The sequence below is a fragment of the Carettochelys insculpta genome, chromosome 16 (genome assembly GCF_033958435.1).
Source record: "Carettochelys insculpta isolate YL-2023 chromosome 16, ASM3395843v1, whole genome shotgun sequence".
In the NCBI taxonomy this organism is placed as follows: Eukaryota; Metazoa; Chordata; order Testudines; family Carettochelyidae; genus Carettochelys; species Carettochelys insculpta.
In genome coordinates this window covers 33,507,173-33,532,614 of record NC_134152.1, presented here as the reverse complement: position 1 = coordinate 33,532,614, position 25,442 = coordinate 33,507,173, and the positions used below count along the sequence as shown (strand labels likewise).

General features: G+C 48.7%; 1 protein-coding gene and 1 pseudogene across 2 annotated transcripts; one reads left to right on the top strand and one right to left on the bottom strand.

Moving 5' to 3' along the window:
- The first annotated feature begins 1,404 nt into the window (after window positions 1-1,404).
- Window positions 1,405-9,033, top strand: B9D1 (B9 domain containing 1). 2 transcript variants are annotated; one of them, XM_075010886.1, is made up of 7 exons: window positions 1,405-1,509; window positions 1,761-1,829; window positions 3,350-3,461; window positions 4,147-4,243; window positions 4,796-4,858; window positions 6,311-6,378; window positions 6,902-9,033. In XM_075010886.1, exons 1-7 carry the CDS (start codon window positions 1,444-1,446, stop codon window positions 7,045-7,047), a joined length of 621 nt encoding a protein of 206 aa, XP_074866987.1. In that variant the 5' UTR covers window positions 1,405-1,443; the 3' UTR covers window positions 7,048-9,033. The 2 variants fall into 2 exon arrangements, with proteins under 2 accessions (XP_074866987.1, XP_074866988.1); XM_075010887.1 differs by lacking the exon at window positions 1,761-1,829 and having other exon boundaries at window positions 1,435-1,509.
- A 2,893-nt stretch (window positions 9,034-11,926) lies between these two features.
- Window positions 11,927-24,330, bottom strand: LOC142021869 (melanin-concentrating hormone receptor 1-like; annotated as a pseudogene).
- Between the last annotated feature and the right edge of the window lie 1,112 nt (window positions 24,331-25,442).

Genomic DNA, 25,442 nt, shown 5'->3' with positions numbered 1-25,442 from the left:
TCTCTCAGTAGCATAACCCTTTTCTACCAACTTGTTTTTGAAATATTGGTCAGCACCACTGTGTTATTTCTCACCAGTATTTCTAACTTTAAAACCTGGTGAATATTTTATACTGGGCTGAATATGTCTAATTGTCACAGGATCTTCCCTGAAGTGTTCAGCGGCAGGAAGTTTTGTTCAGATGAAGAATTAAGCCTGTCTCAGCTGGGACTGTTTGGAGATGAGAGAAGGCCAGAAACATAAGATCTGCTATGCAAAATCAGATCCATTCCCTTGGGCACTAGTAACAACTTCAGAACGAGATACAAGAAACCCTGTAAGCGATGATTACGGAAGAAATCTCTATCACTGGCTACCTGGAATATGCCCCTGTGCAAGATAAGAAACCACATGCGGTTTAAACGGGATAAGAAACAAAGTGTAGGTCAGCTACAGGTCAGTTATTTTAAAATCAGGTCATGCCCTGGTAGCCTTAGGGTTGCATTTCAAACTTGTGTGGGTTAACTGTGACATCTAGTGGCCTCCATGCTTCATCACACAGGTGCATTCCCATGGTTCGAGCAGCCCGGGGTTCCCAGGCGGGCTTGGACAGCCAATGCTGCCCCCACTTCAGGGTTTTCCATCTGATGAAGTGGGTTTTACCCACGGAAGCTTATGCCCTAATAAATCCGTTACCCTGTAAAGTGCTCCAGTTCTCCTGAGCAGGGCTCCCTCGCCTTTGGGGGCAGCACCCCCGTTTTCCTGGGGACGGCTTCCTCCAGATCTGGAGCAGTGGGTCTGCCCCACGAAAGCTCGTCACCCAATAAATCATCTTGTTAATCTTTAAAGTGCTGCCTGACTGCTGGTTTGGTTTGTTAGAATACACTAACATGGCCACCTCTCTGTTACTATTCCCCTTTAGGGCTGCACCCCAGTTCTCCCGGGGAGGGCTCCCTCTCTTTTGGGGGGCTGCACCCCATTTCTCCCGGGGAAGGCTCCCTCTCTTTTGGGGGGCTGCACCCCAGTTCTCCCGGGGAAGGCTCCCTCTCTTTTGGGGGGCTGCACCCCAGTTCTCCCGGGGAAGGCTCCCTCTCTTTTGGGGGGCTGCACCCCAGTTCTCCTGGGAGGGCTCCCTCTCTTTTGGGGGGCTGCACCCCAGTTCTCCTGGGAGGGCTCCCTCTCTTTGGGGGGGCTGCACCCCCGTTCTCCCGGGGAGGGCTCCCTCTCCCTTGGGGGCTGCACCTCAGTTCTCCCGGGGAGGGCTCCCCCCGTTTTCTCAGGGAGGGTAGCTTTTCCCCTGGGGAGTTACTGGGGCTGTCCCCCCCGGCTGAAGGAACGTTTTCCCCACAGGCTCTGCACCGTCCCCGCCCCCTTCGCAGGCAGGAAGTTTGTCCCGGCCGCGCCGCCGTCCGGTATCCAAGGCGGGCGGCCCTTAGCAACGGGCCCAGAGCGGCCTCCGCTGCTATGGCCGCTGCCGCCAGCCCCACCGTCTTCCTGCTCATGGTGAACGGGCAGATCGAGAGCGCCCAGGTGAGTTGTCCGGCCGCGCCGCTCGAGGTCCTCTGCCCCGGGCTGGCCTCAGCGCGCCGCCTGGGCTCCGCCCCGAGCCCAGAGGCCACGGCGAGGGGCGCACCGGAGCAGCCCCGGCTCCCCAGCGGGGATCGGGGCCCAGGCGCCAGGTAGGGCTCTTAAGCGGGCTGGCCGGGAGCTGAGGCCCGTGGCGGGGGGCGTCTCCCCGGGGCGGGGGGGGGCACTGACCTGCTGTCCTGCTTCTCCTCCAGTTCCCGACCTTGGACGAGCTCTACTGCAAATACTGCTTCGTCTACGGCCCCGACTGGGCCCCCGCTGCGGTAGGTGCGCGGCCAAGGCCCCTCCCGTGGCCCCGTGGGGCGGGCGGGGTCAGCAGCGTGCGGGCTTTGGGGCGGCCGCTGCTCGGCGGTTGTACAGCACCGAGCGCGCTGGGGTCTTGGGCTAAGTTCCTTTGCTGCCCGGCCGTGCGGCTTCCCGTTAACGCCGGGCGAGAGCTCAGGGCTGCGGCACGGAGATCGCTCCCCCAGCAATTGTAGCTGCTGTGATGCGGGGGGTGCCTCTCCCCACTGGCGCCAGCACAGAGCCGCCGGGGGAAGGGAGCCCCTCATCACCATCCCAGCAAGGAGCTGCCGGGTAAACCCAAGCCCCAACTCCCTGCCCTAGCGTGGGCTGCCCCCCCGCAACACACGCACACCTAGTGCAGAGCACCGTCCTGCACCCCAAAGCCCTCATTCACAGCCCCACCCCAAAGCCTTCATTCATAGCCTGGAGCTTATAGCCCCTTCTGCACCCTAGTCTATACCCAAGACCCACACCTCCTGTCTGCACCTCAACTGCCAGCCCTGAACCCCCTCCCCAAACCTGGAGCCCCCTTCTGCACCTCAGACCCCTCATCACCAGCCCTGAGCTCCTTCCTATATTCAGTAACCCTTGGCCCCACTCCCCCCACATGAATTTTGTTATGTGCACTGATATGAGGGTGATGTGTCCCACATCACCTCCACACGGGTCCACATAAGAAACTTCATGTCATTCAGGAGTGGGAAAAATTAAAGGGAACACTGGTCTTGGGTCACGACTGGGTCTCCAAAGTACTACATTAATGCCAATAATAAATAAAAGCTCAGGAAACACATACAATAGGATGTGGGGGCTACAGGTGTCTTTCCCTTTAAGTTGTTTTGGAAAGGTGGGGTGGGCTGTGAACTGAGCACAGCTCTGGGGCTATATCCTGAATTCGAATACCACCTCTGCTCTAAAAATTGAACAAGTCGCTTCACTTTTCTTTGTTCTCCTGGTCCCTTGTTTAGAAAGTGAGATTAATTATTCCTTACCGCTTTGCAGAGGAAGTGCAAAGATTTATTAATGTTGGTATAAGTGCTTTGAAAAGTGAGACTGTGAAGTATATGCCATTTGGTATTATTGGTTTAGTTACACTTACCCCCTTGTTTTGTGGTTTACATATTCAGAGCACTTCCTACTGTCAGTCATTATGAATCTAGTTAATGCTTTTTGTAAATGTTAATAAGATTATCTACTTGGCAAATTACTACAAATAAGAATCAGACTTTAAGTGGGCTTAATTCTGCATCAGTTTTATGTCCATCCTACCATTTGCACATGCAGAATATTATACGTATGTACAAGTGGAAGGAAAGGAGATTTGGCTATTAAAAGTGAAAGTTATTTCATGTGGGTCCTGGAGTGTGGCCCTGATCATCTATCTGAAAGCAGGCAGAGAAACATTATAATATGTTAAAAGCATACATACTTTCTATTTTATAATGTTGGTTAGTATCAGCAGCTTGTATTGATATAATATGTGAGCTTTTTGTTTTAGGGTTTGGAAGAGGGAATATCTCAGATCACCTCTAAAAACAGAGATGCCCAGCAAGCTCTTGTGTGGAATTTTCCAGTTGACATCACCTTCAAAAGTACCAATCCCTATGGTTGTAAGTAAACCACAAAAAAGATATATGGCTGAATACAGGCATTTGGTACATGAAGATTGTGGTTTGGGAATGGGAGGCTGAAATTCTTCTGTGAGTCTCCATAACATGCCGATCTGACCTTCTCAATGAAGGAGACTATGCCCAGCAGTCATGGGAGAATCGCAAACGTGCAGGGTTCTTTGTCATCTTTTGCCTTTTGAATAAAGGGAAAAACAATATTACAGCTTAAGTCATGGCTTATGTTCCATTGTTTGCTGCTTCTTTTGATGATGCTTTTAGGCAGTTTATTTTTCGAAGCTTCTCAATATGAAATTACTTCAGTCTCTTCCTTTATCATTTGAGGCAACTAAGCTTGCTTGGAGCACACTGTTAACTCAGTGGGTATCATATTTCTTTTAATCCTTTTTAATTGCCTTTCCTGAATGAAGAGAGTTCTTAGAAATCAGAACGCTTTACACTGCTTCAGTAATACAATTGACCCTGTTTGCTTTCATGTACCCGCTGGCTTTTAATTCCCTAATACAAGTAAATATATTTTGGACCTGCAATTCTTAACATTTTACAGTTGCTTTCAGGTAATGATAAATAACAATAAGTTTTAGAGAATTTAAGAAACTTTAGGGCAAAATCCATCCCCTTCCTTGCACGTTAATCCCTTTATATTAACTCCTGTTTTCTTTTTAAGGGCCCCAAATAGTAGTAAGTGTCTATGGACCTGATCTTTTTGGAAATGATGTTGTCCGAGGCTATGGAGCTGTTCATGTTCCGTTCACACCTGGAAGGTGGGTTAAGGATTGGTTAATCTTTCTGTTTCAGATGTTTCTCCCAAATACAATTTAATCTTCACTTTCTCTTTTTATTTTCTATGGTAAAATTATTGGAGCCAAAATAAATGTCCTCAAGCATCTCTACATGGAATCTTTTCTCTGACAGAAACCCAGGGTGATCGGGTCTAAGATTTGATGCCTTTTATTCAGTGCAGCTTTAGTTTGTTCATCTACCCTCCAATCCACAATCTGGCCCAGATCCTGAAAGGGATTGAGGCACCTAAGCCCCATTGCTTTCGGTGGGGGCTAGGCACCTAACTGCTGTGGAGGGTCTGGCTTCTCTTCAGCACTGTTGGGTCTGTAAGAGGGACTGTATCACTTCAGGTTTGAAATGCTCCCTTACCTGGTGTTGTGCCCTTTGCAAGTTCCCCATGCAAGCTGTATATGGGAAACCTTTAGTTCAATCTTACAAGTGACTGTCTCACTTCAGTTTTTAAATCTATATGTGTACATTTGTGAAGGTGCCTTTCGTCAATAAATGCAATCTCTTTATCAATTCCATTTTAGTCACAGAAGAACCATTCCTATGTTTGTTCCAGAATCCACATCTAGGCTACAAAAATTTACAAGGTAATAATCAAAGGTGGTGTTAACATGAGAAGGAACATTTTTTGTTTTAATTGGTGGTGTTTCTATTTGTTATATGCATGCACATGTGAATTGTTGTATGGGTAAAGACGTTCCAAAGGAGTTTAATGGGCAATGTGGCTATATGCATCAAAGCCTTCCATTAAAAGTTAATATTAGCCTTCTAGTTGGAGTGATGCTGTATAACTTTTTGTCATCCATGCATTTGAAAGCATGAGTTTGAAAAGCTCTTGCTATATTACTGCCATCTTAGAGGAATATGTAGAGCCCTGCAAATCCACAGGTATCGGCTTTATATCAACAGGCATCCACAGATGTCAAGGTGGATATCTGTGGCTCAGTTTTGAGGCTATGGATGCAGATGCGGATATAGATTTTGTATCTGTGCGGGCTATAGCTATGTATGTCTTTGAAAAGTACCCACCAAATGATAGCAAAGACAAACAACCCCAAATTCTCTCTATTATTTGAAACTTGATGCTGATAAAATTGGGTCAGTAAGAGTGCAAATAAAGCTGTCTTCCTATGTAGAATTCAAGTAAACATTAATTTTTTTCTATAATAGCTTTCACTAGTATTACACTTATTTTTCTTCTTGTAATTCAACAACATCTGCTGCAGCAATTACTTCATGATGAAAACAATCATTATGAGGATGCAGAATGTTAAATACAGCATAAAAATTATAAAAATAAAATTGAACTGTTCCACAAGGGAAGTTTTTTTTGCTTCCCAAGAAGGAGTATCTGAATTTGTTGGTTGTATCCTGTTCTTTTTCTTGAACAATAACTGCTTCTGTTATCTACATGCATTATTTTGTATTGTTTGAATTGCTTTTCTTTCTCATATTTTCCTCCACCCTGGTATAAAATGTTAATGTTTACAAGCTAGAACTAATGGAGACCTTGGGCTGCACAAGTCTACAAACATTCCCTCACCCAGAAATATCTTAAACGTAACCGGCTATGTCTACACTAGAAGCATCTGTTGATGGAAGTTACTATCAACAGAGAAATCTCGACAGAACCTCTGTTGACAGATTGTTGCTACACACAACTTGCTCTGTCAACAGAGAGTTATGCCTCAAATTATTGAGGGATAATTCTGTCGAGGCAAAAGCAGAGTTCTGTTGAGACACTGTGACCGAAGACTTTATGTGTGTAGTCATTCCTTGAGTTCTGTCGACAGAAACCTCCAGTATAGACACAGCCAGAATGTGAAATTAGCACAAAGGAAAAGCTGGTCAAAAATGACATTTATCTTTCATCAAAGTAGGTAAGTAGTAAGAAAAAAATATTAATCAAACTTTAAAAATCCCAATTATGAACAGGGAGGAAATGTTTTTTTATTTGCAGTGAAATGTCCTTATAACACATCTGAATATTACCAAATGTGACCCCATCATTAAACTGTTTTCTTTTCTCCTTCCTGAAGTTGGCTTATGGGAAGACGTCCAGAGTTCACTGACCCCAGAGTGGTAGCTCAGGGAGAAGGACGTGAAGGTAAATGATCAGGAATTACTCTTTCTAACTCCTCTGTGACTGTACCATATTTGGACCATTCTCATTCTTTGTTAAAGCTGTAGAACAGGTGTCAGCAATCTTTCTGAGGCAGAGTGCCGAAATTTGATTTTTTGACCTCTGGATGGTCCCAGTGCCAGTGATACTTTTTAAAGTCACTAACAGTCCTACTTATAACAGCTTCATTAATTAACAAATTAAGATGCAGAGCTTTACCAGTTAGGTGGTGATTGGTAGCATTAGCTGGCCTTTTGTTAATCCACAGCCAGCATGGCTTTGAGCAAGCTCCTGGCTGCGTGGAGGAGTGGCGGGGCTGATCTTCTGCCTTGCATGCTGATGAAAGTAGGCTTATGTGTCACACTTGGCACCCGTGCTGGGGTTTGCTGACCCCTGCTTTAGGAGTCTGTGAGCCTACTGAGAAGAACCACATCCCAGTAGTCTGAAGGATATTTAATGACTGTTCAATCAGCTGTACCAGCTAATGGTGTTGTCCTCCTATTTCTAGTGACCACAGTACGATCCCAAGGCTTTGTGACCATTTCCTTCAACGTGGTGACTAAGGACATGAAGAAGCTGGGCTACGATGTGAGCCCGTCGGAGATGCAGAACCCTTCAATAGTGTCTCTTACGGATGGGATTCATAAATATTAGACAATTGGGAGGTGGCAGATTTTCAGAGATGTCCATGGAAGTCAGGCACTGTATTTGTATTGATTTTTCAATTATAATGGGAAGGCTCAAGCCATAAGGTATGTTGCAAACTACTTTTTTATCAAGCTTTTATACATTTTTTATTTAATGAATTGCCAGTTTACATTTTTTTTTTTAAAAAAAAATGGTTCTATGCATTCAAAACATGAGCATAAGCCTAAAATTGCTTGCTAATATTTTTGAAGGGGCTGTAGAAAACTCAAATTGTAATACCTTCCAAAAGGAAGGGAATCGGAGAACACTGAAGTGGAACATTCATGCACGTAATTTCTTCTTCACACTGCTGCTGCGGTTTTCCATTATAATCCCATTTTGAAGTACTGTAGAACATGCTTGCTAAATACTTGATAAGCATTAAGAGTAAATGCTTCCAAACTTGTCAGTGAAAGCAGTTGGCTTTTGTTTTTTTTTAAAAATACGAGACACAAAAAATATTGTTCCATTTCCAGTTCCCTCCCATTTCCCTTCATCACACTTGAGAGTACCAACAGCAACAAAAATGGGGTTTGTTATAGGAATGAAAATTCACAGAGAGTGAAATGTGCATTTAACTCTCAATGACACCACTGCTAAATGCAGATATTGAGGAAGAAATAGAGCTCTTAGCATGAGAACCTGGAAAAAAGCTCACAGCTCAAGTTAACAAGATGGGCATTTAGCTGTAAGCAATGGGAAAGCCTCTTCCCCAACACTTTGCTGTTGGGGATTACCAGAAGTAGCAGCGGGGGCGCCTGTTCTTTGTTATGCAACTTTTTGGCATTTGTTGCTGAAGATACTATTTCCCTTGTCTTATTAATCCAGCAATTCCATTGGACGGTGGGATCATCCCCCTCCCCCTTTTTTTTTAAATGAAGTGCACATGGTAGCATAAATCCATTGTTCCAATGACAGTGCAGTGCAGGATGGGCCGTAAGGCAAGCAGGCAGTTTGTTTCCATGGGTCCTAGACCTTGGTTTTCAGTAATCAACAAACATAGTAAGCAAAATAAAGTGCTGAGTTTCAAGTTTGATTTATGAAGGTTTTCCCCAGTGTTTGTATAACCTTAGAAAGTCTCATCATATTGTTTCTCATGACAGTACATGGCAACAACTCTAAAGTTGTTCTCAGAGTGCTGTGGTGTGAGGCTACAAAGGCCTTCATTCTGTGAATGTCTGCACTGCAATAAAAGACACGCAACATGGCCCAGGGCAGCTGACTTGGGCTGCAGGCCTATAAAATTGCGCTGTTGGTGTCTGGGATTGAGCTGCAGCCCTGGTTCTGAGACCCTGGCTAGGGGCATGCATGTCAGAGCCCAGGTGCTAGCCTGAGCCCAGAAATCTGCACTGCCAGTTTTTAGCCCTGCAGCCCAAGCCTGACTCAGCTGACCAAGCCTCTGAAACTGTGCCACAGGGTTTTTACTGCAGAGTAGGCGGCAGGACCTCCCTACCCTGGCCTTTTGCTTCGCTTTCCTACAAACCGGTATCAGAGCTTAGCATGTGGCTTTAATAAACCCAAATATCTGAATATTTATATTTTGCCTTTTTTTTTCCCCTTGAGGGGCCCGCTTGTTAGTCCAAAATTACACAAGTTCAAGTCTTATGATAATTCCACCGCCCTTTACGTCCAAACTTCAGAACTTATATCCATAGAGAGGCATCAGATTATATAGCAATTTGAGAGACTATATTTGGGCACAGAGGTTTACAAAGGTTGACTTCAAATAGCATGAGAAGTCCAGACTTGATATTATTTCAGCCCTGTTTGAGTCACTGAGATATTAAAAAGCCTTTGGAAAAACAAATTTTGAACCACTGCATGTCATAGGAGTATTAAGTAAAGCATGCTACTGATATTACTATAATTCCTTATGCATGTAAAGCTGTACTCTATAAACACTGTTTTGTAAATATCAATGATGAAGGTAATGTAAAGCATTTTGGAATATGGCTCTATTCTCGTATCATTTTATAGTTTTATAAATGATTTTACAAATGTATGGTATGCAGGTTATTTATCATACAGTAGCTCTTGTTCTCTGTCTTCATTGTGCTGTTTGAGTTAGAAAACTGACACCGATTATAATGAGCTGTTCTACAACAAAGCCACAGCTGAGCTCAAATTAATCAGGCTATTTTTCCTCTTCATTGGCTGATTTAGGAGAAATTGGGTTTCTGTCTTATTTTTTCCCCCAGTGCGTGCTTACAATGCTCGAGTAGCTATACAAGTACCTTCATAGATCAGGTTTGAAAAGGAGAGAGGAATAGCTCAGCACAAGTGAAATGTAGTACACTGGAGATTTTTACCCACTTGAGGTGATTTAATACCCCTGTACAGTTAGAACAGAATTGCTTAATGATTCCATGCATGGCACCCTATTAAACTGGGGGGAAAAAACAAAATTTATTCCCACAGTAGCACAATGAATTTGTTCATATCCAGCTCTATAGGGCATTTTGGATACATGAGCTCAGAGTTACCAATTTTAAGGGGATTTCACATAAAAATATCACATAGTAGTTTGACGTTTGCATTCACGTTTTTCATTGTTCCTTCCTCCTCTGTCCATATTTGGCTGTCGTCTTAGCTGAGGCCGTGTCTACACTACAGGAATAACTTTAAAGTTGCTTACTTCAAAGTTGAGTGTCTGTACACACCCTACTTTGAAGTTAAACTTCGAAGTAAGGCACTGCTCCATTCCCAGGAATTTCAGAGACTATATTTGAACACACAAGTTTGCAAATATTGACTTCAAATAGCATAAGAAGGCCAGACTTGATACTATTGCAGCCCTGTTTATGAGTCTCTGAGATATCGAAAAGCCTTTGGAAAAATAAGTACAAAGAAAACAAATTTCAAACCACTGCATGTCATAGGAATATTAAGTAAAACATGCGACTTCTATTACTATCAGAACAAAAAGCAGTCAAGTAGCACTTTAAAGACTAGCAAAATAGTTTATTAGGTGAGCTTTCGTGGGACAGACCCACTTCTTCAGACCATAGCCAGATCAGAACAGACTCAATATTTAAGGCACAGAGAACCAAAAACAGTAAGCAAGGAGGCCAAATCAGAAAAAGATAATCAAGGTGAGCAAATCAGAGAGTGGAGGGGTGGGGGGGGAGATCAAGAATTAGATTGAGTTAAGTATGCAGACGAGCCCCTCTAGTGGCTTAACTCAATCTAATTCTTGATCTCCCCCCCCACCCCCCACCCCTCCACTCTCTGATTTGCTCACCTTGATTATCTTTTTCTGATTTGGCCTCCTTGCTTACTGTTTTTGGTTCTCTGTGCCTTAAATATTGAGTCTGTTCTGGTCTGGCTATGGTCTGAAGAAGTGGGTCTGTCCCACGAAAGCTCACCTAATAAACTATTTTGCTAGTCTTTAAAGTGCTACTTGACTGCTTTTTGTTCTGATAGTGTATAGACTAGCATGGCTTCCTCTCTGTTACTTCTATTACTATAATTCTTTATGGATGTAAAGCTGTACTCTATAAACACTGTTCTGTAAATATCAGTGTTGAAGGTAAGGTAAAGCGTTTTGGAATATGGCTCTGGGAATGGAGTAAGGACTTTGAAGTAAAGGAGCCCAATTTCGAAGTTAACTTTGAAGTGAGGGGAAACCTGTGTAGACGCTCTGCAGTCTGCTTCGAAGTAGCCCCTCACTTTGGAGTTAGTTCCTCGTGTAGATGCACCCGGAGACGGGTGAGGGATATGGTTCTGGCGAGTAGGGAGCCATGGAGAGTCCTAGACACAATCATTATATTTAGCAAGATATTTACAGTTTGTGAGAAAACTATTGTGATTTCATATTTGCAACTAATACAAACTTACTAAATGGTAAAGCATTCTTGTTATAAAAAGGAAGTGACCACAATACAATAGATAACTAAAGCCATTTCTTTCTTCTTCCTCCTCTGAGTTGGAACGACAGCAATGGTTTTGTCTATTAAATATGCATTGTCCTTATCCCAATCTGCTGGTCCCCTTACTGTCACTTTTGGCTGTAACCCTAAGCTTATCTTTTATTAGACCAGTGGTTCCCAATCTTTTCTATAGTGTGGACCCCCATCAAAGCCAGTTCTAGCCATTGCCTACACTTGATTAAATGAAAAAAGAAACCACGATGTAGATTTTTGGACAGCAGTTAATATTATTGGAAGGTATTTAATGTAAACATATTGATTGTAACTTAGCAATTTACTAAACTTATGTTCTATGATCCTTTTTATTTATCTTTTTTTTTTTTTTTTAATGGCCCCCCTGCAAAACCCTTGCAGACACCAGGTTGGGAATCACTGGTTTTGACTGAAGTCTTCCACGCAGTCAAATGGCAGGATTGCTGATTAGTAACCACTCACAATTAAAATACGCATCATTTGGAGCCAGTCAGAAATCAGTATGTCCAGCCCACATCTTACCACCAATGGGAGCATCATTAGACAAATATCCTTTTCCTAAACCCACGTCGGGTGTCCAATGGACTTCAGCTGTGAACTAACAGAACCAAAGACCTGAAAGATGGATAAGAGCTATGTTGACTAGTGCATAATGCTTCCCTTTGATGTGCTCTTGAGTGCTCTGTTCAGTCAGGTTTTAGTGGTAGACTCAAGCAGTGGGTGTCCCAGTAGACCCATTACAAAACTATTCCACTCAGTAGTAGTGTTCAGCGTAGGGAATTCTTTTTTCTCAGCCTCAGTGATGCTCTGCTCCAATTCACCCCATTACTCCTGGTTTTCCTGCTTAAGACAAATCTAGACCCTTCTGTTTGCTCCTTTAAGTCTATGCTTTTACACCTGTTGTATCACCTGCCCAGGATTTAGTTAAGTGATGTGGATTAACTCTAAGGAACCAAGACTGAGAGAGAGATGCAATTGTCTGTATTACGAGAGTATGTCATGCTGAGGTGGCTCTCCTGATTTGGGCCAGGAGTTATTTTCACAGAGGAGCTGACTTTCCCAGGGGCATGTCTATCACCTCTTCTGACCTGCTGGCCTGGGCAGGACTGCCTTCATCAGGTTACTTTGGAAAGTATCACTCAACACAATGTATATGAATGGGTTGATGCAACTGTTTGCGTAACCCAGGCTGATAGCTACATTATAGGCATAGAGGAACGTAATGGAGGGCTGGGTGACTTTGAGATGGACCAACTGCAGTATGTAATAAGGTGCCAGCAGATAAAAAAGGCAGAGCAGATGGTTATTGCTGTCCTCATGATCTTCTTAGTCCTGGTTCTCGTGTTCCTCTGCGGCAGCGGCAGAACCACACATGAAATGTGCTTCTGTATCTTCAAGTATACAATGCAGATGAGTGACAGCGGGATGACAAAAGCCAGGAAGAACTGGTACAGTGTGTACCAATAAATATCAACTGAGAGGTCAGGTAGGATAATGCCACATCCGGCTTTGCTTCCAGGCAGAGCAATGGGCTGGGTGTACATGAACACTGGCACAATGGTTAAGAGGGACAGAAGGTAGAGCAGCAAGATCACCAGGGCAGCTGTGCAGGGGGTGCGCATGTAAGCAGAGCGGATGGGGTGCACTGTGGCCAGGTAGCGGTCAATGGACATTGCCATGAGGATGTATGTGCTGGCAAACTGGCTGTTGGCATCTAAAGCAGTGATGATGGTGCACAGGGTAGCCCCGAAAAGCCACACTCCATTCCCTAGGAGCTGGTGGATGAGGAAGGGCATGCCCAGCAGGAAGAGGAGATCTGTGATGGAGAGGCTCATGATGAAGACATCTGCCGTGTTGTGGTTTCTCTTTGTTTTTCTGATGGTAGTGTAGATCACAATGCAGTTCCCCAACGTGCCCACCAAGCAAATTATGCCAAAAATTACAGGGAGGACAATGCTACTATGGTCTTCCATTTTCCTAGTGCCTGCCAAGAAAAAGAACAGCAGAGGGATAAGGTATATCATTTGGACACAAGCTAGGGATGGAAGGGTTGAGACATTCCTCTGCGGATCACCCTCTTGCTGCATATGCATTACTGGGCATTAACTAAATAGGAGCCAACCTCATCTTCCACCTGAGAATCAAACCAAACCATCTTTGAAGTCAGAAAATGTTTAACATGATTATTTCTTAGCTGTTTTGCATGCCTGGACTGGAAGCAGCAGGTGCTGTTCTCGTAGTATTTCTAACCTATTAGGCAGCAGGCCCTGCTGGCATTGCAGGAGCAAATTCGTTCTTCCTGACTCCTACCTGGAGAATGGATGTTTTTCAAAGGGCACAGCAAGGCAGCTTGCCCTCACTTGTGATGCATGCTTTCCGAGCTACCTCAGGCTATGTCTACATAGCAGCCCTATTTTGAAATAAGCTATTCTGGAATAGCTATTTTGAAATAGGGCAGTTACTGGCTGTGGCCACACTTGACCAAAACTTCAAAATGGCCAAATGGAAGAATACTGATGAGGCACTGCATGTTCAATTCAGTGCCTCATTAGCATTTGCATGCTGCCAGCCACAAGGCTTCGAAAGGGCTGCTTTCGAATGCGCACAGCTTGGCGCAGCTACATGGGCGTCCTTTCCAAAAGTATGCGGGGTCCTCAGCCAGCAGTATGCTCATGCTAATGAGGTGCTGAATTGAATATTCACGCCTCATTAGTATTCTTGGTTTTGGCCATTTGGAAGTTTTGGCCAAGTGTGGCCACAGCTGCTTATGTCTACACATAGAGTGCTTATTTCAAAATAGCGCCTAGTTACTTCGAAAGAGCAGGTAAGCAGGGATTGGCATTATTTCACAGTAGCTGTTTTGAAATAGGCAATTTTCTTCCTGCAATGAGGTTTACCAATTTTCAAAATAACACAGCCGCTATTTCAGAATAGCGGTTGCATAGCGTAGACGCTAGCAAACTTACTTCAAAATAACGGCTGGTATCTCAAAATAACTTTGCTGTAGAGATGTAGCCTCGGATGGTAACAGTGAGGGCACTTTGGAAGCATTCCGCCCTGATGCAAAACTGTAGAGGTCCATGAGGGCTGCTGGAAAAAGTTTCAGTATGATGCTATCAGCCTCAAAGACAAATCTTCTGAGGATGTTACGGAGGGAGGGGGAAAAACCTTAGCCTTATATCATTCCTCTGTTCCAATGCTTGCTGGGCACAGCAGCAACCATGATGGACTAGCTTTCATTCACCCTCAGCCAACTCCACACACTTCTTGTGGGACATACTAAGACAGGGCCAACTTTTTCTGGCTCAGCATAGCAAACACAAACTCGCTTGGCCACCTGCAAACAGGGAGCTAACTGGCCACGTGGATGAGACGTCACCTTTGAAGAGCCAACTTTTGGCCACAGCCAAAATTTCAAGTTAATTAAAAATAAAATCCAAGCAGCAGGTATCAGAGCAGCCCCACCTCCAGCCCCGTGTGCCCCATGGAGATGACACTGCCTGCTCATCAGCCTGCCTCATGGTAATTATGGCATGTAGCCCTGCTTACTCCAAAGGTACACGACAGCTTTGTGTCCAAAGGCCAACCCCAGCTGCTATTGGAATTCATGCCGCAGCCTTTGCTTGGAGCTGGATTGAGCCACAAACCTGGAATCTTTTCATCAGTGTTTGATCAGCCAGTAATTATCCTCCTGCTGAGAACATGGTTATTTCAGAATGGCTAACGATCAAAACACAAACACACAGCTGCCTTTTTCCTTTCAGGTGAAGGAGGCCAGCGTGACATGGGCCATAAAGGATTTGTTGCTGGGGTTTTAAAAGAAAAAAAACTACCCGTACTTTCCTTCATAATGACAATCCTCCATTAGATGCAGCTTTGCTAATTGGGTTGCTGAGTTCACAACGAACGACAAAGAAGGGGAGTGAAACCAGGGCAAGGAAAAGGTGCAGATTCATTATTGTGCTTTGGAGAACGTATATTCTCCAAGAGCACCCAGAGAATAAGAGCAGCCCTCGAAATCCAGCCTTTGGTCTTCCAAGTTACACCCCCCACCTCCACCCTGGCTACAAACCCCTGAGACATCTCCGTGTTACAAACCACTTTGGAGAACGTGGACCGAAAGGCATTACCATGGTCACACTGCAAAAGCCCGATGCAGAACCCAGGCCTCCTGCTGCCCAGGCCTTATGTGTATAGGGGTGAGTGTTCTGAGCTGGTGTGCCAGATCCTGACTTTTGAGGAAGTCTAACTGGGTGTGAGAGCCAGAGCAGAGCTCAGCAATTCGCCCCAGCCTTGTGATTTGCCAGACAATCAGGAAAACAACCCTGTATTTCCTGTTCACTGCATTGTACCTGTGCCAGCTCTTGCACAGGGACTAGGGGCTAGCAAGCCCGTTGGCAAGGAACTCACACAGCCTGCAATGCCAGAGGTCAATGCTGAGCAGGGTTGTCCTTATGGTGTCTGGTGCCCTACGCACCGTGAGTGTCTGCAGGGGAGCGGACTTTGTCCAGGGCTGTGGGGACAGGAACAGAGCAAGGAGGCTGGTGGGGGAAGAGGCAGAAGGGGGCGGGGGGGGGGGGGGGAGTGGTGCAGCCTGGTAGAGCTGTGGGCCTGAAGGCAGAGCAGGGGGTGGGACACAGGTGCCAGCAAGGGGCCAGAATGCTGGGGCCACTGGAACTGCGAGGAGGTCTGTGGGATTTAACCACCAGGGCCCAAGGCAGAGCAGGGGTACAAGTGATTAGGCCACTGGGGCTATGAGGTGGAGTAAGAATCCAGGGGATTGGACTCCTGGGGTGGGGGGGGAGGTGGAGCAGGAGCCTGAGGGGGAGGAATTGGGCCACCAGGCAGCATGTGGGCTGGGGGATTGGGTGTCTGGGGCCGATAGGTAGAGTGAGGTCCACGGGCTTGGGCTGCAGGGGCTAGGAGGCAGAGCAGGGGATTGGGGTGGGAGGGGGGGTTGGTGCGGCTTGAGCTGGCCCTGTGCTTGGCCAGCACCAGGCAAACACCACACAGGACACTGTTCATCTGGGGGCCCAGAGCAACAAGGTGCTGCCAACCCCATGGGCCGCCCACGCAGCATGAGCCAAGCGCTTGTGACACAATGAAATCACCCTAGTTACAGGGTTGTTTGACGTTGTTCGTGGAAGCTAATTACGTGGCCGAGACTCCGCATGCCATAAACATGGCCACATGGCCCCTAATTACACCGCTTGGAGCCACCAAGCTAGTCAATGTAACAGGCACTAAGCAAGGAAATGCACATTCATGCACCTGTGACTGCAAACCCAGCGCCTTTGCCCCCGCACGGCTCTAGGCCCTGCAGGCGCTCACGCCTCACTGCAACCGGGAATAGGCCTGCACAGCCCACAGCCCCGCCCCCCCCCCCCCCCCCCCCCCCCCCCACCAGCAGCCAGGCACCTGGGACTCGGCTGGAATGATGCTCAAGCCCTGGGCCCCACACAGGCTGGTCCCGCCCACCTTAGTGGCACATCTGCTTGTGTGGGACTGATGTACGCTCAGAACTGGGGGGGGCGGGGGGGGGGGGGGGGGGCGCTCTGCTTCTGGGCCCTGGGTGCAAACATTTAGCACTGGAGGCACCACCTGCATGTGCTCAATGTGCTGCATCACAGGACAGCAGAGACAGGTGGAGGCAGAGGAAGGGTTCCGAGATGGGTGCCTGTGGGAGCACAGGGTGGAGGGGGGTGGGGGACAGGACACATGAGGATGCAACACACAACCCCCACTCTGCACCCAGCGCTGCCCCTAGATGCTCAGCCATGTCCAGCCCCAGCCTTCGTTCCCGTGCTGCCACTGCTTCTGGCCCAGCCTCATTCCCACTACCAGCGCTCCCTGTAAGCTAAGCACTTGGGAAGCCACACAGGAGAGCTTCAGGCGCTGCCCAGCTGGTAGCCGCACACCCACAGCCGGCAGCCTGTGTGTCTATTGGTGGTGCTCTTCTGTGCATGCCTCAGTGCGCACAACAAAATTTATTCTGCACACAGATTTGGGGTGGGGGGAAATAGAGGGAGGCGCTCAGCTGTGATCTTGCAGCTTTGTGCTAGCCATGTCTTGCTGCTTTCCCCAGAAGAATCAGGTAGGACCAACGCAACCAGCAAGTGTCCCAGTCCCAAAGGCTTTGCCGAGCCTCACCTGTTCATTTGTCAGAGGTGTGAACCAATTCCCCCCCCCCCCCCCCCCCCCCCCCCCGGCTACGATGTAAATTTCCCCCACAAAAGCATCCATGTGGGCAGCACTGTGCCAGCTGGAGACGCTTGCGCTGCCCCCCCCCCCCCACCCTTCGGCCACCAGTGGCTGGCGGGGGGGTGGGGGGGGGTGCTTTGATGGGCGAGCTCTGCCCAGTTGGGCGACAAGGAGATTTCTGCAGTGGTGCTGCTGGAGCAGGCCCTGACACTGCTGTAAGTGAAGCATTGGCGACTTTCGCCTAAAAGGCACTTTGGAATAACAGCACCGTAGGGGGAAAAAAAGCAAAGCAAACTAGAGCCAGGCACCTGCATCGAAAACAGCCCTCTAATTGGCCATTAGCTTTTTGATAGCCATGGGCTCTCTGTGCACCATTTAATCCGCGGTATGGGTGGGCTTTCTCATGCTGAGCTATTGGTTTAAGGTGATGGGAGTCATCACATAAGCCTAGAAACATACTAGTCACCTTTCCTGGTGATTAAAAGCTACCCTGCCATATGGCCGAGACGTCCAGCTCCAGGGGCACTTACAAAAGACCACATGGGGAGGGGAGAGCAAAGCTACTTGCAAAGAAACCAAAGCCGCCGTGTGCTCGTTTCGCAAAGAGCCTTTGTTTGCAGGCCTATGTGCTCTGTCATTTAAACAGCACTGATTTATCACAGACCTAGTGGGCCCAGCCCTCATCACAGCCAGGCGACACTGGGCACCAAGGCTCTGCTGCCACCAGGCACAGCGGGGCTTTGAAGTGGATTTAGCACCTAGCGTAGTCGCCCATGCTGTGGCATGGAATATACATGGCGGTTAGCGGTGGCATGAGCATGGGCGAGCCGCAGAGCGTGGCTGCAGGGATTTAAAAGGAGTGGCTGGGACAGGCGGCAGGGGCGCTCCGGGAGGGTTAACACCAGTGATGAAATGAATGCCAAGGCATGGGGGTCACACTGGCGGCAAAGCCGGTGGAGGCCATGAGCAAGGCCCGCCCCTCCCCCAGGCTCGTGTCGGGTGGGGGGCGCGGGAGGGACGGGAGCAGCAGGGCCAGAGCAAAATAAAAATGTTTCCAACTGCCCTCGCCTCCCTCCCCGGCAGCACTCTGCCCTGGCGAGGGGCGGGCTGTGCTCGGTGAGCGAGTCCAGGGCTGTAAAGGAAAGGCAGCAATTAGCCGTACCTGCAAAGCTGCCTGGCTCTCCCCACACTTAGCCTCATCTGCGGCGGATGCTCCTGCTCCCTTTCCAATGCCGTGTGAGTCTTGCTGCTGAGCTGAGCTGCTTTACTAGTGCCTGGTGTGGGGCTCAGGCAGCCAATGAGCAACCAGCTCATGCTCACACAAAACCACACCGTGCTCAGTGCCTGACAGGCTTGGGCCCCAGGTAAACCCTAGGGCTGGAAACTCCCACCCCACGGGGGTGGTGTCAGTAAGTAGCTTTATGGCAACGGGGATAATCTCTGGCCACAATCAGCACCTGAAGGGCCAGGTAGGACCAGGGATGCAGCCACCATTTAATACCCAGGCAATGGTGGAAGCTACTGCCCTGCTCTCGGCTCAAGGGCAGGAGAGCAACTGGGATGGGGTGTATTGGAGCCTCCCTGAGCCGTAGGTCCATATTCAGGGACAGTCAGGGTGAGCGGCCTGTGGCTGTGGTGAGCGCTAATCCTGTACCGTACCGGCTTCTTCCCCAGGCCAAAGATGCTGATGTGCTTCCAGGGACGGCCCGTCGCCGGGCAAGGGGGAGGTTATGTGTACCCCACCCCTGCATGGTGCAGCTGGAGGAGCAGTGCCTGGGGGGGGGAGGGGTTAAGAATGCACCCAACCGAGTCCCACCCAGTGCTGCGAGGCACTGGAGGGATGAAGGGCCCCTCTGGACTTGGCTCTGGGATGCCTCTTTGTTCCCAGGCCAGGTGGAACCACAGCAGCCATGCCTCTGGTCTCCACCCAGCGAGCGCCACCAGGCAGTCTGCGTCCCAGCACTGCTGGGGGTGTGACTGGGAACGGAGCCCGGTGGCCAGGTGCTCCCCTCTGAGGTGCAGGCTGTGGCCACCAGGCCGGTTAGGGGTGTGGTTTGTGTAACTGACTGTTCATGGTGCTGGAAGGGGAGCAGGTGATGTCCTAGGCCAGTGGTTTTTGTCTGCTCGGGCAGGAGAATCAGAGAACAGGCGGAACCGCTTGGCTAGAGAGAAGCCCACCCAGGCTGGCCCAGAGGGGCCCACCATGGCTCCGCTCAGGCCAAGGGAGGTTTCAGGCCTGGCTCCCAGCTGAGCCCTCACCCTGAGCTGCACACACCAGCCAACTCCAAACATCTTCACTCCAAGCAGAGCCCAACCCAGGAAACATGCTCTGAGCTGCCTGCTGGTATGGGCCTGCTGTGGAGACAGGTAGGGGAACCCCAGCTCTGAGATGCCCCGTAGGGCTTTGAGCAGCTCATGAGCTACGACGTGACATCGGGACTTCAGGCACCTTTGCACGCACCCCTCCTGCCAGTAAAAATGGGCACCTGGGGTGTCTTTGGGCACCCAGCGGGCCAGGAGGCAGCTGAGGGAGACCTCACCCTGCAGCTGCTCTGCCCAGTGAGTCCTGTGTCTGGCCTGAGCAGACGGTGGTTCTGCAGCAGCATGGGGAGAGCGGCAATATTGACTCCAAGTGCAATACAGCCTGACTGGCACAGTGCAGAGCAACGTGCACCCCTGCCGTCCCAGCGGGCTGGTTTGGATGAGGCCCAGGTGCCAGGAACCGAGGACCCCATTGGGCCCAATGGTAACAATGCCAGCACTCTGGGGCAGGAGCCTGGCTACCTGGGCAGGTTGTCCTAGGCCCAGCCCCTGGGGACTCTGTGGGGGTGGGGGGGAGTCTGCACTGCCAGCAGCCCCGTTTTGGCTCCAGGTCAGTCCGGCTGGGGCACCAAGAGCCTAGCAAAGCACCAGAGCAGGGTGCTTTCCTGGGGGCCCACAGCCCTCTCCAAAGTTCACCTACAAGGGGCACGTGCTCCTGTCAGCGAGGGCGGTGGGAGCAGCATGCAGCTGGCCTAGCTCCTGAGCCTATGGGTCAGCCATGCCCCCAGCCAGCGTGGGTGCTGCTGGACATAATGTAGGTGGCTTGGGGACTCTCCGAGGCCTGGCCCAGAAAGAGGAGCGGTCTTTCAGCCACTCTGCCGAATGGCGCTTGCACCCCGTTCAGAGGGCCCCAATCTCTGCGTGTCCCTGTGCCTTCTCCAAGCTGCCTCCTGTGAGTGCAGGGCTCAAATGCCGGCTCCCTCCCTCAGCCCCACATCCCCGCTCCTTCCCCCAGAACGGCCATTTCCCTGGCAGCTGAGGAGCTCTGTCCGGAACAGGGTGGACAGCTCCCTTCCCGGGTCTCTCCCCAGCGCGGGGGCCTGGGGTTTCACCCCTGCTACCAGCCTCCTCTGCCAACCATCAACCACGGAGCTGACGCTCTACCGGCATGTGTAATGAATGACTTCCCAGACAGAGGATGGCCAGGCCCCTCTGCCGGGCTCTGGTGCCCTCACGAAGGACAGCTGGAGGAGTCCCCGGGCTCTGCTGCGCTTTCTCATGGTCCCCAGTATCATCTGTGTCAGGCAACCACCCAGCGACAGCATCTGTCAGAAAACTTCCCCTCCCAGGGACCCCGCAGCTGGCGTGGAGTGAGCCCTCCCTTCCTGGTCCCTGACACAGGGCCTGGGCAGCTGGCACCCCCCCAAGCAGCTGTTCAGCTGCCTCTTTCATGCCCGTGCTCCAGGAGCAAAATGGTCTTGGCTGTAACACCGCACAGGGGCTGCTGCAAATGCAGCTTCCTAGCCAGACCTGCCCGAAGGCAGCTGCACACAGCTGGGTTTCAGAGCGGCCCGAGGTGCAGAGCACAGGCCCATGGCAAGGTTGGACATCACCCCAAGGGTCAGGGGCTGGTGGGCTCTGGTGGGTCAGAGATTCCAAAACTTGAGTGAGGGAAAATACTGCAACTAATCTGTGACCGTCTTCCTGGCCCCAGGACTGTCACAGTTGCTGCAGGTTTCAAGATCAAAGCCCCACAGGCCTGAGCTGAAGGCGAATCGCAATTAGCAGTATGGAGCCTGTGGCCTGCAGCGGTGCAACTCTGTCCACGCAGCAGGGGGCAGTGTTGTGCCAGCGCATTTGCTAGCTAACAGGATCCCATAGTGCAGCCCTTGCAGCTGTGACGTCCCCTGCCCATCTCCTTCCCTTCTGCCCGAGCTTCCTCTTCTCTGCCTCGGTGCCTCCCCTTCAGGCTGTTTGCCCTACTTGCTGCCCCTGCTGGCACCGTTCTCTTGCCAGTCACAATAAAGCCTCTTGCTAACATTGGTCCATCCCGTTGAGTTACACAGGGCTCTGTTTCCATACTGGTGAGTTGGGAAGCTACAGAGTCGCCCAGGTCCCTCTCTGTGGCCAGTTTTCACTGTGGACCAAGGGAACATGGGTTTTCGCACCACCAGTCGCCTCACGGGGGCTGGGACAGACCAGAGGGGGTCTGAAAAAATATGTCACAAGATACAAAAGTTTTAAATTGCACCCACCCAGCAAGCAGCGCACAGGACGTTTCCTGGAAAAGGCCCTTTAAAAGGACAAGGATGTGAAGACACCAAGGCCTTGCCAAGTTCATGGCCTTTCAGGGCACTAGAGGTGACTCCGTTGTACCTGAGCCCTCTGACAGCGAGGTTGTAGTCCCCTTTCGGGAGAACTCTGGGGCTCAGTGGCTGGTGCCATCTCCTTGGGGGGGTGCCCACCAGACTCTGCTGGTGGCCATTGCGGTCAGGTAGCAGCTCAGAGCTCATGGGCCCACACTGCCTGGAGGTGTTTACATTTAACAGATGTCAGAAGTAGCCACTGGAGCTAGCGAGGCTGTGGCACTGAGCGCACTGAGCACCACAGGAGGTGGAAGGACCAGGCTGGCATGCAGCTTCTCTCCCTGTCATTGGGAGAGGGAGATGGTGGTGAGAGGGGAAGAATGGGGCAGAGGACAGGAGTGAGGGAGGGGCTGGGAAGGTTGGTGCATCATCACACTGTATAACCAGGCGGCAGTAATGGACGTTTGGCATTAACGGACACGCTTTTCCCCCATTAGTCCGTTAAGTCAAGAGTTTACTGTGCTCTCAACCTCTGGAAAGCCCTGCCGAAGTTAGACGCACGTTCTAACCCGAAGTGGGGAAAGTACCCACAAAGTTACTTGAGTAAAAGTGGAGCTGCTGGGGGGAGGGCGTATTTAAATATCAGTCCTCGGTGTCCCTCTGGGAAATTACTTGAGTAAAAGTAGGTACGGGCGCACTCCCAGCAGTCGCATCTTTATCGTACTCAAGCCCCCAGGAGCGAAAGCAGCAGCACTTTTACTCGAGTGCCCTTTGGGGTACTTTTTCCAGCTTTGGTTCTAACTCAAGCACCAGCCACAGCTTCTTGCTGGTTACTTTAGATAACGAGCACCGCTGAAATAAAGCGAGTCCGTTCGGCTACAGCTTCTGCGCAGGGCGAGTGAAGCATCGCCTGGGCCAGCAGTGCAGCACATCCACCCCTCAAAGTCAGAGCTGGGCTGGAACTGTTTGGACCCTGTGTTACCTTCACGTCTGATTTGCTCTCCAGGGCAGCAGCTCTTTCGGAAATGTGGAGCCCAGCTGCTCTGGAGACGTCAGCGATACATATTTGCTCCACTAGGGGGCGATCGTTGCCTCTGGAAAACATACAGGGAAATTTTAGGAAAAGCCATTCCAGGGCCCCCTGCCTTTGGAGCAAAGCCAGACAAGCTGGGGAACCACCACCAACTACTTAATTTAGGCCAAGATTTCAAACCCCTGGGGCCTGTGAGGCTCTGTGTAATTTTCATTCTCCCCGTCCCTGGGAGTGCACACAGTGTGATTTTTCCCAGTGCATTGCTGGGGAACTGAGACACTCAGACTAAGCCCTGGTCTCCGATGCAGTTATGCCAACAAAAGGATAACAGGTGTAATGCTGCTGCTACATTAGGTCATCCATCCTTCTCCTTCCACAAGCATCTACCCTAAAATATCACCCGTGTAACTTACCCATCAGACCGACTTTCCACTTCTTCTGCAAGAGACACAGCCGTGGTTCATGCAGCTACAGGTTGAACCTCTCTAGTCCAGGGGGACCTGAGCTGAGCTGAGGTGGAGAGTTTGCCGAACCACAGAAGGTCAATAGCGTAGGGAGCGGGTCTCTATTTTTATTTCACAGAGCTTGTTGTTAGGTCTGGGGAAGGATTCAGTGTCTGAGCTAAGCACTGGTTGGGACAGACTAAAGCAGAAGGGGTAGTGCATGTGGGAAGCAGCCACTTGAAATAGAAGCATGATCAAGCACAGTCACCTCTACTGAAGTTAGAAGATGCCCCATTCCTGTAACCCAGCATTTCCTGAACTGTGTTCCATGAGATGGGAAAAGGTGTTCCATGAAAAACGGCTGATACTAGTTATACTTTTCCTTCTAAAATATTAAAGATGAAGTTGTGTGTATCAAAAACAGTAAGACGTTTAAATAGTATTTAGATTGTAGGTATATTAATAACACATTCATAATAGTATAATTATGCAATTTGTGCTGAAACAATCAGCTGATTCAGATTGTTTGGGCACGAGTAGCGTACAGAGAAATCACTTGATATGAGGATCCAACTCTCCAGCCTCGTTCATATTATTAAGCGGATTTGTGGTCAAAAGATGCAAAACCACTTCCCATTTAAAAATAGAAACGCACCAGATGTTGCTTATTTTTATTTTCCAGTTTTCTACAAACATAGCAAATTTATAAAAAACCACAAAATTTAGAAGTATTTTTCCATACCAAATTTGTTTTGCATTTTTTTCATGAAAATGCTTTTAAGCTTTAAGGAAGGACAGTCTTTTGCTCAAAAAGAAAATTTGTCCTTTCTATTTCTGTGCAAAAGACAGACACTAGCTAGCTCTCTTTTAGCTATCTTGATGTTTTGTTTTGCATTTGTACTTAATTGTTTTACTTAATTATACGGTTGCTAATTGTTCTATCAGAAGGACATTAGTTGTTCTTTCAGATGATTCTTTTTTTTTTTTTGTTCTTTGTAAAATGAGATCTATAAAACCTCACTCTCTGAAATCAACTTTTGAGCATTACATGTGGCAATTTTTCATTATGAAACCCTTCACTTCCCTACCCCTCGGACCCGCATGTACGTGTTCTGCCAATATATTCCAAGCCCCAAAGCATTCTGTGGCCAAATTAGTTTGAGAAACACTGCTGTAACTTCATCTCTGAGCTACTCCCTCATTCCCACTCAGGTAACTGGAGAGCAAACAGCTAAAATTATACTACTGCATTTTTGTGATTATAGCCGTTTAAAAACCCATCCAGGGAAGTGGAGATTTGCACAGCTTTTACATCCTTGTTATCAGTTACTGACTGCTCTGTACACATCATTTTCCATTCTCCTGTCCACTGACAATTTACCATTTTGACCTTTGCAGAAAACTCAGCTGGATTACACTGGTTGATTGCCAATCCCCTATTGATCCACAGACTGCTGCCTATTAACCATTGTAAAGGATAACTGCCAGGGATTTTTAAAGCACCAAAGGGAACAGGGACAGGATATTTAAATTCATTTAAATGCCACGTCCCCAGCAATTACATTTTCCAGTCAATTGACAGCCATACATTATGAGCCAGGATCATTACAACCACATACCACATTGGCAGCTAGCTATTTATAATAGCTCTAAAGTAAACTTCCTGTATTTATTAGATTAACAGTGCCTGAATTCAAAGGCATGACAGCAAAGTTTCCCTGGAAGGATGCTGGCATCTTACTGGAGAACAAAAATCTTTTAATCTCAGTGATGCATGTGAATTCAATTGGTTAATACTCTCAATGCAGCTGTGAAAGCCTTGCTAACCCACTCATTCCTGCAGCCCTAAGGGACTTTCAGATAGCGCCAAGTCTATGGACATGGGGATAGGATATTGAATGGAGAAGCACATCAGATCTGAATTTAAAATGAGCAAAAGGACTATGCGCCTGTAACTGGGAGGGAGGGAAACATTGTAAGCAAGAGAAGTATTCCAGAGGGAAAGCTTGATGATAACTTGTGGTATGTTCACACAGCAAATTAAAACCTGGGGCTGGTCTGTGCCAGCTCAGACTCAGAGGGCCCACGCTGTGGGGCTGTTTTGTTGCTTTGTAGCCTTTGGGATTGGACCACGTTCTGGCTCTCTCGCATCCTACAGGGTTCCTCTCAGAAGCAAGTTGGCTCACATGGGCCAGCTGTGGGCATCTAGCTGCTG